Source organism: Onychomys torridus, chromosome 3 (genome assembly GCF_903995425.1).
Source record: "Onychomys torridus chromosome 3, mOncTor1.1, whole genome shotgun sequence".
Classification (NCBI taxonomy): domain Eukaryota; kingdom Metazoa; phylum Chordata; class Mammalia; order Rodentia; family Cricetidae; genus Onychomys; species Onychomys torridus.
Genome location: NC_050445.1, coordinates 87,169,255 through 87,186,259, shown reverse-complemented (window position 1 = coordinate 87,186,259; position 17,005 = coordinate 87,169,255). Strand labels below are relative to the sequence as shown.

Genomic DNA, 17,005 nt, shown 5'->3' with positions numbered 1-17,005 from the left:
CTGTTTGTCTTGCCCTTTTGACTAGCCCCCACCCAACTCTGGAGATGGAACCCAGAGCCTCAGGCATGCTAAGCAAAAGCAGGCACTCCTCTACAGAGTTATAGCCCAGCTCCTATCTTTTGCTTAATAGCAGCTTTCCAGCTGCAGGCAGCTTCATACTAAGTGGCCTGTTTTTCAGCTCACTATGTAGGGTGAATCTTACACATGTATCTAAATTGGAAGCAACACTGTTGTCTGGTGTGCACCATCTGCGTTTCCAGAGAGCAAAGCACACCAACTGATTCATAAATAGTTCTGCAGACCTTGCGGAACTCTGGGGTGACTTAAAGTCCTTGGAAAATGGGTTCTGCCTTCTTGGCATGCTTTTGCTTTCTTTATCTCTCTCTACACGCACTTCCCTTTCCGTCTCAAGTCCAGTTTTACTATCACTTCAGGCTCGTTTGTCGGCAGTGTTTCTGTGAGCAAGGGGGACAATGTCCTTCTCATTCTTCCTTTTTGCTTAAGTGGGCCACATTGCTCAGTAAAACATTTCTCAGCAATTCTGCAAGACTTTAAAAAAAAAATCACATCTGTGCAGTGAGGGATTTGGATCAGGATTTTTATTAGTGTATTTTACAGATAGGTGAGTGTTCTAAGGTAACCTAGTGATGGGTGGAGCCATAGATTCCAGATGGGCTCAGAAGACACTTTCTATATAGTCATCTGAAGAACTTGTGAGGTAAAGAAAAACTTATCACATAATTTCTAGAAGCTTTTTCATAGCATCTTGCATGCCTGTTTACATCTTCCTTAAGTGGACTGAGTTAAAGCGAGTTAGCTTCTAAACATCCTGCCTGTTGGGTGTCTACTGGGGAAGAACAGGGTACATGAGTTCCATGAAGATCCCTGCCAACAAGACACATGATTTTCCGGCAGTATGACTGTCATTCTGTTTGTATAAGTGGCATGTATGTAGGTGAGCAATATGGTTGGCTTCCCTGGTGTTACCCTATCCTTTGCTGGTTCTCTAGCTTCTCCCTTATAAACCTATAGGTGGACTTTTCTGTCCCACCATCCAGTTCCCAAATAACTATACAGAGACTTATTACTAATTGTAAATGCCAAGCCAATAGCTCAGGCTTGTTACTAGCTAACTCTTACATTTTAAATTAACCCCTATTCCTTATCTACGCTATGCCACATGGCTTGGTACCTTTTCTCAGTGTGGCAAGTTCATCTCCTGCTTCCTCTGCATTTCCTCATGACTCCCAAGACCTTTCTTCCCTTTCTTTGCATTCTCTTTTTTGTCTGCCAGTCTGCCTAACCTCTACCTGTCCAGCTATTGGCCAGTCAGCTTCTTTACTAAACCAGTCACAGTGACATATATTCACACAGTGTAAAGGAATATTCCACACTCCCCTCTCAGTCAAAGAAGTCCTTGCTAACTTCCCAGTCAAGTTCTTCATATGAGCCGCTCTATTCAGTCACTCCAGAATCCAGTGCATAAAAGCCTGTAGGTTGTCTGGGGACAGTACTATAGGATTGTATTGTTCACAGTTGAGTTTTTTGTTAGCAAAAGCCTTAAGTTAGTGATTCTCAACTATGGTTCATGACCCCTTTGAGGGTCAAATGACCCTTTCACAGTGGGGACCTAAGACCACTGGAAAACAGATATTTACATTATTATTCATAACAGCAAAATTACAGTTATGAAAAAGCAACAAAAATAATTTTATGGCTGAGGGTCACTACAACATGAGGAACTGTGTCGAAAGGTCGCAGCATTAGGAAGGTTGAGAGCCACTGCCTTAAGTTAACCAACACTGGTACTTCCACAGTGGGTTCTGAGGACCTGGGCCGTTAAGATGTTACTTCACAGAGCTGAGCACTGTGACTGTCTCCTTTTGGTACCCAGCACCTGGCCAAAGCCATCAGTCTTCTAAATCGTTTAAGGCCACTTCTGGTGTTGAGGATTTGGAACATTTTGGTTTTTCGAGACAGGGTTTCTCTGTGTAGCTTTGCGCCTTTCCTGGAACTCACTTTGGAGACCAGGCTGTCCTCAAACTCACAGAGATCTGCCTGGCTCTGCCTCCCGAGTGCTGGGATTAAAGGCGTGCACCACCACCACCCAGCTACTTTTTAATTATAGAAATAATAACTCATTTATCATGAGGTCAGACATTGCGGAAGCATGTCAAGTTTTCTTTTAGTCTCTTCTGCGCCCTCCAATTTCATTGTCTCCCTAGTGGGGGAAGCAGTTAGCATATGTGTAAGTCCCTTCAAGACTTTTTGTCTGAATAAATATAAATATATCCTTAAGCAAAAATTTATCAGCATTTGTATAAAGATCTCTGTGCATATCCTTTGTATAAAGATTTATTTATATCATTGTATAAAATATGCTCTGAGATTACAAGGGCATCGTTCCATGTCCTTTGTCGAGTAGTAGCAGCATTTTTCCATTGAATGGATTTCCTGCATGTGTTCATCTCTTTTCACCCATCCTTCATTTGTTTCTGATTCTGAGCTAGCTACTGGATGCTATAAACATCTTTTCCATATGCAGTATTCTCCCTATATCTATGGGGGATTACTGCCAAGGTCCACTCTGGACATCCAAATCCTTAGATGCTCAAGTCCTCTGTGTTAAGTGGTCTAGAATTGCATGTGACCATGCATATCCTGCTAGATGCTTTGAAACTACCTCTAGGTTGCTTACATACCCCAGTACATGCAAACAGTTGTTAACACTACAGTGGCAAAGAGAAAAGGTCTGTATATACTCAATAAAGACACAGTTACTTTTCTGAATATTTATTTATCTATCTATCTATCTATCTATCTATCTATCTATCTATCTATTTATTTATTATGTATACAGAAGAGGGCGCCAGATCTCATTGCAGATGGCTGTGAACCACCATGTGGGTGCTGGGAATTGAACTCAGGACCTCTGGAAGAGCAGTGAGTGCTCTTAACCTCTGAGCCATCTCTCCAGCCCCCTCTGAATATTTTCTACCAGTGTGAGTGAACCATCAGATCCAGAGGGCTGATTGTGTCCTTCTCTTCACACACTCACCCTTATAACTCTTGTGGGCAGAGTCCTATAGTAGTGTGTCTGAGGCTCTGGGCATGTTCACATTTGAGACCCTAGCAGGAGGATTTTCTGGTTTGTTTTGTTTTGTTTTGTGCCCTTGAGGAACACCCAAGTATTCTTCAGTGTGATGTAGGAAGCTGCCCCTCCCACCACTGTGCTAGATAATTTGAATTTGTTTCTAGATGTGGTTATACTCAAGTAATTCACAAGTTCCCTGGGAAGAGGCCAGTCAGAATCACTCTACTTTATTATTAAAATTCCTTTCAGATGTACCTTATTTTATCTATTATATGAGTATTTTGTCTCAAAAACCTGTATAAAATTACTTCTTTTAATTGCTCTTTATTTATTATTGAGCAACAGCAGAGCAGTTTGATTGTAGATGGTCTTGAAGGGCTTTAGTGGACTGTTGCTGGAGAAATCACTTCTGTGTCACAATATCTAGCAATTCTCCATACTTTGAAATATTTACAATAGAGGAAGCATAAACATTTCAAAATCTTCAAAAAGAAAAAAATTCCATAAATATAGAGAGACATAGCATAATGGACAAGTGATTACAGACTTTGGAGTCCCATGACTTGATCTTTTCCATCCCTTGGCTGAGTTCCTCAGTCTAAGTCACACCATTTTGCAATGGACCGAGCCCTTCCCTTTGCCCGATAGAGCTCATAATTAACTTCTGTCTTCTAGGAAGGAGACACATTTGGTAAATTCACTAGGACAGGTTCCCACTGAAAAGCAGCTGTCCTGGAGTAGATGAGCATGAAGTCTGAGTGGGTCACACACAGACTGGGTATGACCACAGCCCTGGAACTCACTAGCTCCACAATTTGGGCAAACTATTTGAATTTATATACGGTTTCCTCGTGTATAAAATAAGGCTGAGGACATCAGCTCACCCATTAGAGTTGCAGGGTTGTTTGCTGAATTAACAGTCTATAGTGCTTAGAACAATGCCTGGGACATGGGAAGCATCCCAGATACTGCTAGTATTATATGTTGTATAAATGTGGTGTTACTAGTGACATTATTAATGTGAATGGGGTATTGTCATGTCATTCATTATTCAATGGGGAGAATATTCACTTAGTGTTTAAGCTTTTAAGCCATTTGCTTTGAAATTTCTTTCCAAATGCAATCTACTTACTATGATGGATTTTGCTCAGTGAGCATATTATTGTGTGTATAAATGATGTCATATGTATGTGTCCTCTTAAGTATCCTCTGGTGACACTAACTTGTTTCTGCCTTCAGAGCTCTTATGGATATGGTGACCTGTTCTCTGATACCTGGAAAGCATTTACTGATTATGACGTCATACATTTGAAAGCCTATGATTCCAAAAAGGTACTGGGAACCTATTGAAATGTCTTTAAGTAACTGTCATGTCCAAGAGACTCATATAATAAATATTTAATTTGAATTTCTCTTGGCTGTTACCATTGATTTCTGGCTTCTCTTTTTTATTATCATTATAGCTAGACTTCTTGGAAATAAACCTTCAACCCTTCTTTCTGTAAACTTTGTGAAAATATGAATTTTATTTTCTTTGACATAGTTTGCTAGTTAGACTATTTTGGTAGAAGATGGAAAAGAGTTAGAATTTACTTTCTAAAATGAGGACTGCTATTTTGGTGTGAAGGGTGCACACTTACCATAGTATCCTGTGAAGGGTGCACACTTACCATGCTGTCTTCTAAACTGTCTTCCTTCTTAGGTTTGCTTTAAAGAAGCCGTGTTTTCATTGCTCCCCCGCATGCGGTATGGGCTGTTCTATAACACGCCTCTGGTAAGCATCTCAGATGACCGTTCTACGTTTTCAGAGATCATCTGAAATCCCTGGGCAGGAGCATTCACTGTAACGTGACCTGCTTTTGTTTCAGATCTCTGGCTGTCAGAATACTGGGTTATTCAGAGCCTTCTCCGAGCATGTGTTGCATAGACTGAACATCACTCAGGAGGGACCCAAGGTAATGGATGTGTTATGGGTTCTGAGGAGGCTTGGTTATTCATCTCTAATGAATGCCACCTTTGGAGAGAAACATAACCAAGAGGCAGTGTTTGCTATGATACTACCCACCAGTCTATTCTCTACTTCTCTGGTATTTGCCACTATTCTGTTGTATACATTTAGCTTCTGCATCTGAGGGAGAGCATGCAGTATTTGTCTTTGTGTACCTGACTCACATTAACATAATGCCTTGCATTTCCCTCCATGCTGCAATGAATGACAGGTTTATCCCTTTGTATAGTTGAGTAACATTCCTGAGATAATGGTTAAGAAGTCAGGCTAATAGTCACCATCCCCCAAATGTCTTCAGTGACTTTCCCCTCTCTGGGAAATTGCTTTTGAGATTTGGGGTTCATTTTATTATTATTATTATTATTATTATTATTTACCTGAGCATGTCTAATATTATTCTAACTTTTCATTTTGATCACAGGATGGGAAAGTTCGAGTTACCGTTCTTGCACGCAGCACAGAATACCGGAAAATACTGAACCAAAATGAGGTTAGTGTTTTGGTACGAACTTTTAATATTATCATAATGACTCTGCCTTCCATGGCTAATGTACTATGTTTTTTTGTATTGCATTAAACATCTTTATTTGAAATGATTGGTTTTTAGAGATACATAATGGTCGATGCTTACTGCAACTACTGTTGTTAGCGTCTCCAAACTCCCATCCCATCCAGATCTGCTTTATTGTAAATGTACACCTGCACCAGCTCAAAACCAAAGCGAAACAAAACTGTGAGTCCTGTCTGAGCTGCAGCAGGAGGCTGAACATTCTTCCTCCAGGCAAACTAGTAACAACATGCAAGCATGCCTTTTAGGAGATGATTGATGTCATTTGGTATTTCTGTAGCATCCGACAACACATACAATTGGAAGAGATTCCATCCATTTGAATGGCTGAACATCTTGGAAACTGCCCCTGGGCATCCACTTCAATTTAGCAAGCACAAGATCATAAATAGCATCCCGTCTCATACTGGGCACATAATCAAGGGAGCCTGGACCTAAGACTGTTCTTCATTGTTGTTCCACTGTGAACCAAGAAGCGGTTGAGTGTGCCTGTGAGCTCGGGCCATCAGGAAAGGGTAGGTCAGGGAACATCATGGAGCCAGTGAGAAGGAAGTTCAGGGAAGGTGCAGTGCCAGCACCTGCTGTGATGCTGGCCTGATACTTTCAGACTCTATGGGCAGATTGCACAAATGTTTTGAGGTGAGATTAGTAATTCAGCTCCAATGGCAAGCCCAAGAGTACCCAGCATGCTGCTCTTCCTCTAAGACAGGTTATGGATTCCAAAGGGTATGCATGACTGGGGCAACAGTACATTGACCACACTGATTAGTTAGAAGAGAAGAAGACTCAGGCGTGTGTGTGTGTGTGTGTGTGTGTGTGTGTGTGTGTGTGTATGTGTGTGTGTGTGTCCCAGGCTGACCTTGAATCCATTATGTAGGCTTGGCTGGTCTTGAACTCACAATCCTGCTTTCTCTGTCTCATGAGTGCTAGGAGTATAGCCTGGCTCCCAGGTGGTCTGGTTAAATGATGGTTACTGCAAACTTGCCCCAGCACAGGGTTTGTTGAGATAATCATGTGTGGTCGGAAATTAGAGGAAGGACCCATTCCAGGACTCTCAACCACTTGGAATTCCTTTGATGTGAGTCCACCTCATTAAAGGACTAAATTTCATGCTACCTTATTAATTCTCTCCTGGAAAAAAAAAAGGGGATTGTTTGTAGAGGGAAACATCCATCTTGTGACTACACGTGTGCTGTGCCATTGTGCATACATGTGTATAAAATGGAGTCACTAATTAGATTGCAGCTGATGATTCATATGCACTGCTTAAGAACAGTGTGTGGAAGAGCAAGATTCGGTTCCCCCTGCCTTCCTCTCTCCCCCTCTCTCTCCTTCTGTGCCAGGGATTGAGCCAAGGGCCTTCTTCATCTTGGACAGACTCCTTACACTGCTTCTACTTCCTGCCCAGATCAATTTTTTCTGTGACTGCTGATGTTATTATTGTTGTGTAGGACCACCTAGTAGAGATGGAAACTATCACAGTGTCAGGGTCAATGCTGTGAGGGATGTGTAGAACCAGGATGCTCTTTGATAGCGTATTCCTCATCCTCTATTACTTTCTGTCTGCCAGAATGATAGCCAAAGGTGATTTTAGAAATGACATAGAAATAGCAATTTTTTTTTTCTGCCAATACTTCAGTATTTCCAGAGGATGAGGCCTAAACTTGTTGTGGTTTGTTTGAAATGAGACATTGGATGGAAAGAGCCATCTCAGCATGGTGTCTGAAACATTGTGTATTAGTTTTTATGCAGCGCTGTGTTATTCATTAAGTGGCACTGTTTACTAGGCAAGAAAAGCCACGAGGCAGGACAAAACCCACTATAAGAGTTTATTAGGTGAAGGAGAAGAGAGGGGATGTGCTTAGGCCTATTGAAGATCATGCAGGGAGAGAGAGAAGGGATAGATGGAACCCACTTTTTATAGGTTCCCCCTGTACATACACATATGGGTTTACGAAGCTATGCCACACATGCACATAGATTGCATGATCATGCTGCATGCAAATTATGTGATCACAAAGCACATGGATTATATAGGACATAAGGCCCCGGGGTGACTAAGCTTCTTGCTTGGCTACTGGATGGCGAATGTTCAGTCATGTAATTGGGGGAGTGGCCAGGAATTTCAACATTGTGTCACCTCATCCTCAAAGCACCATGTTGCTCTGAAGTTATAGGGAAACAGGGCGATGAATTCAAGAGATAGGCTTAACATTTGAATTCAAATGAGGTCTAAAATAATAGAAATAAATGCACGCAAATTTTTATTTGCAAAAAATTAGTAAACTTTAGGAGTTGAGAAGATGCCCCAGTGGGTAAAGTGAGTGCCATATGAACCTGAAAACCTGAGTTTGACCCTCAGAACCCATATATACAAGATCCAGACATAGGGACTGGAGAGATGGTTCAGTGGGTAAGAGGGCTGATGTAAAAGCCAGGTATGGCTGTATGTGTCTATAACCCCAATGTTGGTGAACTGTAACATGCAGATGCCAGGAACTCACTTTCCAGCCAGCTGAGCCAAAACAGTGAGTTTCCGGTTCAGTGAGAGATCCTGTCTCAGAATGTTAAAGAGGAGAAGGACCTAGAAAAATGGCTCAGTTGATAAAGTACCTGCTATGCAGGCATAAGGACCTGAGTCTGGATCCCCAGAACCCATGAACAAAAGCCAAGAGTGGTGGTATTCTCCACCATGGCACCCGGAGGAGGGGTGAGCAGCAGAGACAGGTTGGTGCCCAAAGATCACTGACTGACCAGTCAAAATTGGTGAGACAGGGAGAGAACCTGTCTCAGGAAATAGAGTTGAAGAATCATGAAGGAACAACACCTGTTTTTGCCCTTGGGCCTCCAAATACGTACACACCTGCAGGTACACGTTCACACATCCACACTGACATGTATGACACACACATACACACACCACACAAGTTAAAACAGCGATGTAGAAAGTGATGGAGGAAGGCATTGATGTCATCTGACTTCTGTTACGTGTGAAGACAGGTGAATGCACTTTCATATGTTCATACACACACACACACACACACACACACAGCAGGTATGGTTGGCTCCAGGGCAAATGATGTGAATAGTGCTCTGTACACATGGGCACTATATGAACACAGAACACAGACACAAATGAAACAAATTTTAATTAAAAAACAACTGTAGGATTTATAAAGGAAAGCAGAAAAGAATAATTCTGCATGTTCTTCCTTTTTTTTTTTCCAGCTGGTAAATGCACTGAAAACAGTCTCCACATTTGAAGTCCAGATTGTTGATTACAAATACAGGTAAGCCTCGGCCCGGGCAGATGCTCTCAGCTCTGGATGGAGCCACTCATCGGTAGGCACTCTTGGCCCCTGCAGACCAAGAACTGACACTCAGACACTATCATTAAGCAAAATGGGAGTGACAGGGGACTCAGGTTCAGGAGGGCTGCTGAGGTTTCTGAGGTCTCCTGTTCAGGTACAATCTTATTTTTCTGGAGAAATAATGAATCCAGATTTTCACTTGACATTTCTGAAAAAAAATTTTTTTTTTCAGCGACAGAGTTTCTCTGTGTAGTTTTGGTCCTGGATCTTGCTCTGTAGACTAGGCTGGCTTCGAACTTACAGAGATCTGCCTGGCTCTGCCTCCCGAGTGCTGGGAGTGCCATCGCCCAACCAAAATTTCTGAATTTTTAAAAGTTAGCAGCTAGTATTAAATTTTAACATGCACATACATATATCCATATATATAGATATGTGCACATATACACCTATACAAATATTTATATAGTCTATACATATGGCTTAATTTATTCTCTTAGCTAATGGATTCCAACTTTGAAGACCATTAATTTAAAAAAAGACTTATAAAGTATTTATATTTCTTCTTAAATTCTGGTAGAGCCAAAAGGCTTAGAAAGAGAGCATGTTTCTCAGTGCTGTACAGTGAGTGATCCCTGTTGGTTTGAGAACAGTCACATTGTAAATGGCAGTGTGTCCTCCAGGGAGGAAAACATGTAGCAGTGTAAGAAAGATTAGAAGGGGCTGGAGACATGCTCAGCGGTGAGGAGCACTTGTTGCTCTTGCAGAAAACCTGGGCTTGGTTCCCAGCATCCACATGGGGGTGAACCAGCTGTTTCATCCAATTCCAAAGGTTCCAATGCCCCTTTTTGACCTTGGGGGGGGTCACCAAACACACATGGTGCACAGACATATGTGCAGACCAAACACACACATTAAAAAAAAATGAATAAATCTAATTTTAAAAATTCAAAAAGAAAGCCCCAAAGAAAAGCCACAAAAAGTGAGGTTTTCTCTCTATTCCTCATCTTCCCATGATCACAATCCAAATGTATGACAGTTGATAGGCTTTTTTTTCCCTATAACACACACACACACACACACACACACACACACACACACACACACACACACACACCCTGCAGAGGGTACCTGCCATAGATGCACTTCCTGCAGCTACATAAGCTTGGGAGTGGAGTGCTGCGTGCACCTCGTTCATCAGCTCCTACTTCCTGAGGGGATGCATCCTTAAGGATATGCCTGTGCGCTGGCCACTGGGCTTCAAAGCTGAGGTCCAGGTATGGCGGAGAGTGTGCCTCTTGTGTCGAGGACCTCAGGACACAGAATGGAGAGGTGCGATGCCGTCAGACAGCACCTGCTGTTGTGTTCCACTGGCCTTTGCTTACCGTACACCGGTAGCAATGTTCTGAGGATGAAATGCTCCCCTCTTCTACACAGTACACTGGGCTGTGGTGCTGCCTTCTTCCATTGGCACACGAAGACATGGGTGGCCAAGATGGAGGCCTGGCATCAACCTGAAGGAGCCAGAGAGGCACCTCTGATGCTGGGCTGTTACCTGCTTTCTAGGCTGTCTGAACATTTTCCCGGTGAAGCAAGGAAAATAAATCCATACCCTGTCAGTCTACGGTGATCATTAATAAGTGATTAGTATTGGCATCTGTGACTTCCAGTCCAAGATGGTTCTCCAGCTGGCAAGTCCAAGGGGTTTACCTGGGTTTACCTGAGCAAACACATCTGTCTTACCTTCCTTTTCTACTGCTGTGGTAAAAACACCTTGGCCACAACAACTTAAGGAAGTAAAGTCTGTTTGGCTCATGATTCTGGCTCCAGTCCATCATTTCAGGGAATCCAGGTGTAGGGACTTGTAGCAGCTAGTCACATTGCATTCACAGTCTCGGAGCAGAGAGCAGTGAATTCATGCCTGTAGGCCAATGCACAGCTTACTTTCTTTCCTCTTTTCCTTCAGACCTGGGCCTGGCCATGAAATGGCACCACCCATATTCAGGGTGTGTCTTCCCACCACAATTAACCCAATTAAAAAAAACAAAAACAAAAAAACCCTCACAATCTACCTACGGGCCAACCCAACTAGACAGTTCTTCATGGAGATGCCCTTTCTGTGTGATTCCCACAATGGGTCAAATTAATCAGAATTAACTATCACACAGTCCTTACCTCGGCACCACTTCACATTCCCAGGCAAACTGAGACACCTTCTGGTGTGAGACACACAGAAAGATTGTCTTCCCTCCTGTTTCTTTGATTTGTTTTTGAATTTTTTAAAAAGCTGATTCAAGAAAGAATTTTCTTTTCCGTCTTAGATCTTTATCATTCTGGACTTTGGATACAGTGGGGCCAGGGGCACTTGTTCTTCTGTGATTATTCAGTCCCTCTTCTCCCATATTCCAGTTCTTATTCCTCTCTTCAGTACATTTCTGTGGACTAATTTTCAGCCGACATGTTTGCATCGGCTGGTGTTACAGGCATAGACCAAAGCCTGCTGGGCTCTGAGGGGGCAAGGTGGGAGGCTGGGGATGAGGTACGCAGTGACCCTTTATGGGTCATTGACATATACCTGTCTCTTTCAGTTTTATAATGGGTTTTAAAAAATATGTTATTTTCATGTGCATTTGTGTTTTTGCCATGTGTCTGGGGGTCCCCTGAAACTGGAGTTACAGACAAGTGTGCACTGCATGTGGGTGCTGGGAATTGAACTCGGATCCTCTGGAAGAAGAGTCAGCGCTCCTAACCCCTGAGCCATCTCTCCAGCCCCACAATGGGCTTTTGAGAGCAGGCTTCTTTGGCAGAAGGAAGCACACGTAGGCTGAATGCTACCAGTGTCTCCTTTGCTGTTACCTTTCCTATGTTCATCTCTGGATCCCCCCCCCCCCCCCCCCCCCCCCCCCCATGGTTTTCTATGCTCACACTCCACTGGTATCTTGACTTTAAAAGAACAACTGTGAAATCTTAGTCTCCTGCAAAGACAGACAATGCCTGGCTGCATCTAAGACCATCTTAGGTATGTGGCATCCAGGAACGTCACATCATTTATTCTCTTTTTAATGTTATTATTTTCTTTTATGTGTATGGGCGTTTTGCCTGTGTGTATGCCTGCATACTGCATGTGTGCTGTGACTGAGGGGCCCAGGAGAGGAGGGGTTTCTAATCCCCTCGCATTGAAGTTACAGATGGTTGTGAACTGCCGTGAGGTCGCTGAGAATTGAACTCAGACCCTCTGGAAGAGCAGCCAGTGCCCTGAACTGCTGAGCCATCTCTCCAGCACCTCCATTCTTGTTTATTAAAAGTTCTTTTATTACTTAATGGGAGTAGTTTTCAGCTTGGGCTATTCTGATAGCTCTTTAGTACTTGCTCATTTTCCTTTTCCAGGAAGAGGGAAGAGCAGGGCTTCCCGCTAGCTCTGCACTGCAGTATTATCTGCCCATTGGAATGGTACCTTTTATTTGAATTCTATCTATTTTTGTAATTATCTTGATATCATGTGTCATGACTTTTTTGGTTAATGTTCCCTTGAAACACAGAAATAAAATTTTGTGCTTAAAGTTAGGTTATCAAAGAATGAATTAAGTTATTGAATACTGGAGTGCACCTAACATCATCACAGCCCAGATGTGGAATGTGACACAAGTGTATAAATACTGTCCCAGTGGATCATGAACTGACTCACCCTTTGTCTCGCCTCTCTTGTGTTGTCCCACATTGCAGAGAACTTGCGTTTTTAGATCAGCTGAGGATCACACACAACACGGACATATTTATCGGCATGCATGGGGCTGGCCTTACACACTTACTTTTCCTTCCAGACTGGGCTGCTGTATTCGAGCTGTGAGTACAGATGGTAGCTTTCCATGGGGAGCTTACAAGGTGGGTTCTGAGCTAAGAGTTTCAATGTGGGCACTAGCTGGCCTCATAAACTCCCGCCAAGCTACATCATGGTGGTGTCTGGAAAGGAAAGCAACCTCAGGCTAACGGGTCTGAAATCTGCCAGTGCTCTTAGGAAGCAGACACTCCCTCCTTCCCAGGAGCCTCAGTACCATTCGCAAGATGTGAGTCTGTGGTTTCCCAAGTTCCCAGAGTTTCCCGGAGTTCACTACTGTGTGCCTCTGGCACTGTGAGCACTCCCCTCCCTGTGACCAGTATAATTACTATGCTGAAAGAGACCAGGGCGGGGATGGTGGGGATAGCAGAGGCACTGTCTGCAAAGGTGGATTGCTTACCCAGCATGTATGAGGCAGAGACGGGGAGTGGGGGGTGGATCCATAAGGAGACCGTTGAAGGAAAGGTTGACACAAACTTCCAATACTCTGCAGGACATTTTCGAGCTGTTAGCGAGGTGGGAGGTGGTTGGGACTTCTGTTTTCATTCATTTGCCCTAGAGGAAAAGAGGGCCGATAGAAGTAAGGAGAGAGGGCGGGGAATGCCAGTGAGATACTGGGGTCCACGGGACCTGGGGTGGGATTTTGCTTCCTTCATTAAGCAGCTGTTTAACCTTGAATGCGTCACCTCCCTAAGTCTATTTTCCACATATGTAAAGATAATATCTTATAAGATAGTCTCCAGCTCATAGGCAGGAGGACCTATTGAATAAGGTGCCCACTCCTGGACCTTACTCTATTCTTTAAAAATCAAGGCAAGGCTCTGAGAATACTCATTTAAATTGTTTTTGCCGTGCAGGGGATGATATCCAGGGCCTTATGCATGCTGCCACAGACCTCAGACCTATGTCTCCCAGCCCTGAGCATGCTTGTAAAATTATCTCTCTCTTGTTTGTTATTTACAAACCCTCCAGTAAGATCATATTTGGGGGATGGATTTCCCACCCTAGATTGTTACACATTGGGCAACCCCCTAGAAAAAAGCCTCATGTTGTGACACCCTTGTGTCCCTTAGGTACAACTGTGAAGATGAGCGCTGTTACTTAGACCTGGCCAGGCTCAGAGGCGTCCACTATATCACCTGGCAGAAGCCCAGCAAAGTGTTTCCTCAAGATAAGGTAACATTCAGTCAAATGGTTTGAAGTCCAGTTATTCAAATGAGAGCCATCACTTTGAGTGAGTCTCAGAGATACACTGTTATCTTGAATACTGAGGTGTATTTTATATTTGTAAATTGGAGAAAACCTCCATATTGTTAAAACAGCTTACATGAGATTATGTATAGCAGCCGTCAGCAAACTGTAGCTCTATGGTACAAATCTGGCCCACCAATTGTTTTTGTAAATAAAGTTTTATTGAGAGCAGCCACATTTGTCTGCATATTATCTAGGCTTGCTTGTGCATTTCCTTGGCAGAGCATCTGTGACTGAGAACAGATGGTTGACGGTGCTGAAAACATTATTGGGACCTCTGTGGGGAAAGCTTGCCAGTGTCTGTTGAACAGCATGAGTTAAAAGAGTTGCTTTAGCCTAAGTAAAATGATTTCGCTTCTGTAGAGAAGACATATCCTCAGTGACTTTGGGAATGTGTTCTGGTTTGTCTCTGCAGGGGCACCATCCAACTCTGGGCGAACACCCCAAGTTTACCAACTACTCTTTTGATGTAGAAGAATTCATGTACCTTGTCCTTCAAGCTGCAGAGCATGTACTGCGACATCCACAGTGGCCATTTAAAAAGAAACATGATGAACTGTAGAAATGTTTGTTTACAAGAAGAGAGCATTTAAACACTCTCACATCCAGACTCACAGTCAAAGGAACAAAACAACCTGCCATAGCCTCCTATAAGATGAACTATGACTTTTGGCTTTTGAATATAGCTCAGGATGGCCTTGAACTAATGATCCTCTGAGCCTCCTGAGTGCTCAGATTATAGGTGTGTACCTCCATGCCTGTCTACAGATTACTTTTTCTATATGAAAACATACGTTCAGGATATTTTGTCTTTAAGTCTTCCATGTGTTTATTGTGTCCTTGCTATTTGCCAATAGCAATAATATTTTTGCACTGAAAAAAGTTACTTTTATAGTTCAAAGCTGGGCAGGTGCCCATTGGTGTAACAGAGCTTTCCTGTTGGGATACCAAAGTTGTCAACTTAAGCAGCTTTAGAATTTATAAGTGTGTTTGTTAACTATAATATGATTGTAATTCCAGAGTGTTCCACCTTGTTGTTTATGTACTTGGATGAATTCAAAACTGATTTTGTATTTGCCATAGTCTGTTTATAAATATGGATATATATATATAAAATTAGGGCCTGGGGACGTGGCTGAGTGTAGAATGCTGGCCTTGCATGCATGGGGCCCTGGGTTCAATCCCTAGCAACACACATGCACCTCCACACACCAGCATAAGTCTGTGATTCTCAGGACCAAGCTATAAGAGTGTGTTATAGATCAGTGTCTAGTCGGCTCCAGGTTATGTACACCAAGAACCTGAATTAATCAAGCCGTTTTATTAATTTGTGTTCACAAATCTCATTCCAATCATGTTCTCCCCAAATGTAATGGCTGTGTTAATAAGAACCAGCCAGACCATTCTACAGTACCATCTCCGCAGACCCATCATCCATGTTGACTTGACATGAAGTGGTAGTTTGCATCAGGCAGCCATTTATAAGCACATACAGTTGTGTGCACCTACCTCTGGCAGTGTGAAAGTAACCCTAATATTTGTAAAAACTGAAAGGTGGCTACATGAGGAGACTCTTTCCCTATTAAAGAAAAAAGTAAGGCCATTGAGAAAATAGTAGAGCTGTGAATTACCCAATCAGAACGAAAAGCTTTAAGAAAGTGGCCCTGAGGAAATGGGATGGCTGAAGAACAGGCTTTTCCTTGAATGGCTTCATGTCTTTCTGTCGGTGAGCATCCAGCTCAGCATTCAGAAACCATGGGTTTGCTCTACTGTACATGTGACGTTTGCATCTTACCAACATTTGAGTCACCTCACATAGACACTACTTTTAGTTTTTACAGTAGATTAAACAAATTGCCACAAAGGATTTTATTTTTAAATTTTAGAGAAGTGACCCTCCCCACCAAAACAAGATGTTGGTAACTACACCGCCTCAGAAGTTTGCTGACTTTTGCTTTCAGGGCTTGATTACAGAGTTGTACACTTTATTTATTAAAATATTGTTAGAGGAAATAGTGACACGTGATGGGCAAGACTTCTGATGTGTTTTAAGATTGGGAAGAACTGTAACATTAGGAACTGTTAGATGATGGGTGGCTGTTGTTCTTTGTGTAGAGTCCTAAGTGAGCAGTAGGAATGGGGGTGTTCTGTATGAAAGGGGTGGGAGGAGCATGTTGCCCAAGTCATCAAGGATAAATATCCGAAGACTGCCTCTGGAAAGCCATTTCATCCTCTTACCTCATTTCTGGGCTTGCGTCTGGGCTTGAGTGGACTATGCTTCCACAGACTACCTGGGACTTCAGCAACTGAGAACAGTTTGAGAGTAAAATATATTTGAAGATTTTGCATTTAGACAGAATATACATTATATAAATAAGAAAGTCATTTAATTAATTAGTTATAGGACTTTTATCAAATTTTTTTGTGGGAGCAGAAGATCTTCAAATTGTTGTAAAATTTAAAATGTAGACATGGCTCTTTTTATTAAGTCTGTAAGGAGATGCCTGGCTTTGGAATAAAGCTTTCTATATTTCATTTAACTATCCGAACGTCTTCAGGGTTTTCTGTGTCTGAATGTCACATCCTTTGCTTTAAAAATAAATCTGATAGCTTATACATGATTTAAAAAAGTAATTAGCTCACTGATGAAGGGTTCAGTGCAATCAAAAATTACCTTACATTTATTTAGCAGTTTTATCTGATGCTTCCACAAATGTGGCCCTCCACAAGCCTTACCAAAATGATGGGAGGATGATGACTCCTGGTCTCAAGAGCAAGCCAGATGCTATTCAGTGATGTCCCGAAGGTTGCAGGCCATGTCATTCCACAGCCAGGCCCTCATTGCTTCATTTGCTTGCTCATGCAGTCCACACCGAGCCAGCCACTACTGTGTACCAGTCATGCTTACAGCCTCTAGGAAGACAGCTTAGGTTCCAGGAAC

The 17,005-nt window shown here is 42.6% G+C and overlaps 1 protein-coding gene across 3 annotated transcripts in view; it reads left to right on the top strand.

The window, feature by feature from the left end:
• Positions 1-16,609, top strand: part of Eogt (EGF domain specific O-linked N-acetylglucosamine transferase) — a 33,688-nt gene extending 17,079 nt beyond the window's left edge. For all 3 annotated transcript variants that reach the window (XM_036182123.1, XM_036182121.1, XM_036182122.1), the window contains 8 exons: positions 4,334-4,426; positions 4,797-4,868; positions 4,963-5,049; positions 5,524-5,592; positions 8,899-8,960; positions 12,702-12,821; positions 13,887-13,989; positions 14,480-16,609. In XM_036182123.1, the coding sequence (XP_036038016.1) occupies positions 4,334-4,426; positions 4,797-4,868; positions 4,963-5,049; positions 5,524-5,592; positions 8,899-8,960; positions 12,702-12,821; positions 13,887-13,989; positions 14,480-14,626 (753 nt within the window). In that variant the 3' untranslated portion in view covers positions 14,627-16,609. The remainder of the gene's footprint in view (positions 1-4,333; positions 4,427-4,796; positions 4,869-4,962; positions 5,050-5,523; positions 5,593-8,898; positions 8,961-12,701; positions 12,822-13,886; positions 13,990-14,479) is intronic.
• The last annotated feature ends 396 nt before the right edge of the window (positions 16,610-17,005 follow it).